This window comes from Cyprinodon variegatus, unplaced genomic scaffold, assembly GCF_000732505.1.
Source record: "Cyprinodon variegatus isolate N-32 unplaced genomic scaffold, C_variegatus-1.0 Scaffold213, whole genome shotgun sequence".
NCBI classification, from domain to species: Eukaryota; Metazoa; Chordata; class Actinopteri; order Cyprinodontiformes; family Cyprinodontidae; genus Cyprinodon; species Cyprinodon variegatus.
In genome coordinates, this window is record NW_015150666.1 from 292,557 (window position 1) to 294,737 (window position 2,181).

The window sequence follows — 2,181 nt, forward strand, 5'->3', positions numbered from 1 at the left end:
CCCACACCGAGGTATCTGATCATAGGGGCAGACAGGCAGAGAGTGTAAAATGGCGCACAGCTGTCGGTGGCGGTTCCCTGCTCGGCCCGGAGGGAGCAGCAACTCCGGTACCGGGAGGAGAGCGGGCCGTGTTAGGGTTACCGCATTTTTACGGAGCGTATCGGGAGCCCAGCCAAACGCCGCCGGACTCGGACCCGGGTTTGATGCTGCACTACAGGTTTCTTCGGTTATCAGGAGCAACCTGCAGAAATTTCGGGATGTTTTGGGCGAATCCAGCGACTCTAGTAGTGCAGAGGTAAGCTCAGCACTCAGCGGGTTTAGGAAGCTCCGGTTGGCGGAGCGCCTGGTCCCTGTGAGGAGAAGAGCTAACGGTTACAGCCCCCTTAAAACTTGTCATTGGAAGGATGCTCGGTTAACTTTCACTGAGCTTTTTGGCCTTTAACTCCACTGTTCTATAGTTTTTTAAGGTTTTGTTTTAAATAAACACACTAACTCTACATTTTAGCTCAATCGTTTATATGAATGAAAGTTTCTTTTCGGATGAGGAGAAATGCTACATCCACACAGTTTAGATGGAGCTAACATTACTGTGTTAGCCAAAACCACAGCAGGGAAACCCCCGTATAACACTGTTAATTACATCCCACAGTCATGTTAACATACGGAAGAAACACAAGCTATTATACACCTTAACTATACGTTATTAAATAATATTTGCTAGTTAGTTACTCAGATGAGAAAGACCCATCAGGCTTGAGAATACATTCTCACTCAATGTAAAAGTTAACGTCCCATTTAAGCATATGTTTTACCGGCCTACTGATAACTGGCGTTTAAACACCCAGGTGGAGCATTTATTCCTTATTAATGTCTGTGTAATGCATACATATGTAAGGAAACTTAAAGAAGGAGAGCACAGTTGTGGTTTGTGATGAGCTAACGTGAATTTAGCTGCGTGTAGCGTATTTCTGGGGTGCTTGTTCACTTCACATCTAACCCGTTCACATATTTTCATGAGTTAATCTTTAGCAGCTAAATAGCCCGGTGGTATCAAAATTAGCTTAAAAGGGCTAACTGCATCGAGGTGGTCACCTTTTAAAGACGTCCGCCTGGTTAGCTTCCATGCTAGCTGTTTGTATACCGTAGCCAAAACTACTCCGTGATAAAGTTGTTTATTTTTATGTTGTTATTATGGTTTATAAGTCTACTTTCCATGAGTTCATCCCTACGCAATTGTGTGGAAGCAAAAAGAGGGGTTTAGTAAGCCAGGTTTTTACACAGAAGTTAATGGTTTTGGGATAAGCTAAGAGCTGCCATGCTACAGTGTACGCCACGCTAGCTATCGGGGCTATTGCTGATGCATAGGAAAATGGGAGGTGGACATGTTTTCCCCCTCTCTGTACAGTCAGTACGGAGCTAATATCTGGTTTATTACTCGAGGCGAGGCTGGTGGTTTTATAAACTAGACTATGGATATACCTATAGCCAGTGGGTTAGGAGGATGTGGGCATGTTTTATCGGACGAATGAGGCTTGCTGGTGACGGTGCGCATGCAGGGCTGGCTACAATAACAACGAGCCCCTTGCAGACGGACCGTGTGCGATGTGGGGGTGTGTTCGTGTAAGCGAACTACCATCTTCCTCCCTCATGATGCGCAGCATGCGTTCATTGCAGGAGTACACTGAGTGGGAATGTTTACCACCAGGTTTAGAGATGGATATATCGCCTGTTTTTAACCGAGAGATCAACAATAAGGTACAATAGGTACAATAGATATTTTGATACAAAAAAAACATATATTTATTTTAACCCTTTATAGGGCAATCAGCGAAATACTTAGAAAATCCAAATTTCAAGCCAATTGTGTTATTGGAATCCAGGACAAGATTTGTTACCTTTGTAACATAAAAAAATATGAATATGTTGAATATGCAAAAATAAATGTCAATGTAATAAGAAACGCCAACTTACCCGAATATATTAAGAAAAATAACAAAAGTGCTTCTATAAGAAATTCATGAAAAACTCTCTGAGAGTGAAAGAAACATTTTTTTTGGTCCAATGTAACCTTAGAGGCATTAATGCTGATACCGGCACTTACAAGGCCTATTAACTTTTGAACTTTATTTTTTAACTTATCAATTACCTTTTTACCTTTTTTTTCTTGACTTGTTAACCCCC

General features: G+C 42.1%; 1 protein-coding gene across 4 annotated transcripts in view; it reads left to right on the forward strand.

Moving 5' to 3' along the window:
- kmt2a (lysine (K)-specific methyltransferase 2A) overlaps window positions 1-2,181 on the forward strand; it is a 45,638-nt gene continuing 43,457 nt past the window's right edge. For all 4 annotated transcript variants that reach the window (XM_015380418.1, XM_015380420.1, XM_015380421.1 and 1 more), the window contains exon 1: window positions 1-295. In XM_015380418.1, the coding sequence (XP_015235904.1) occupies window positions 50-295 (246 nt within the window). In that variant the 5' untranslated portion in view covers window positions 1-49. The remainder of the gene's footprint in view (window positions 296-2,181) is intronic.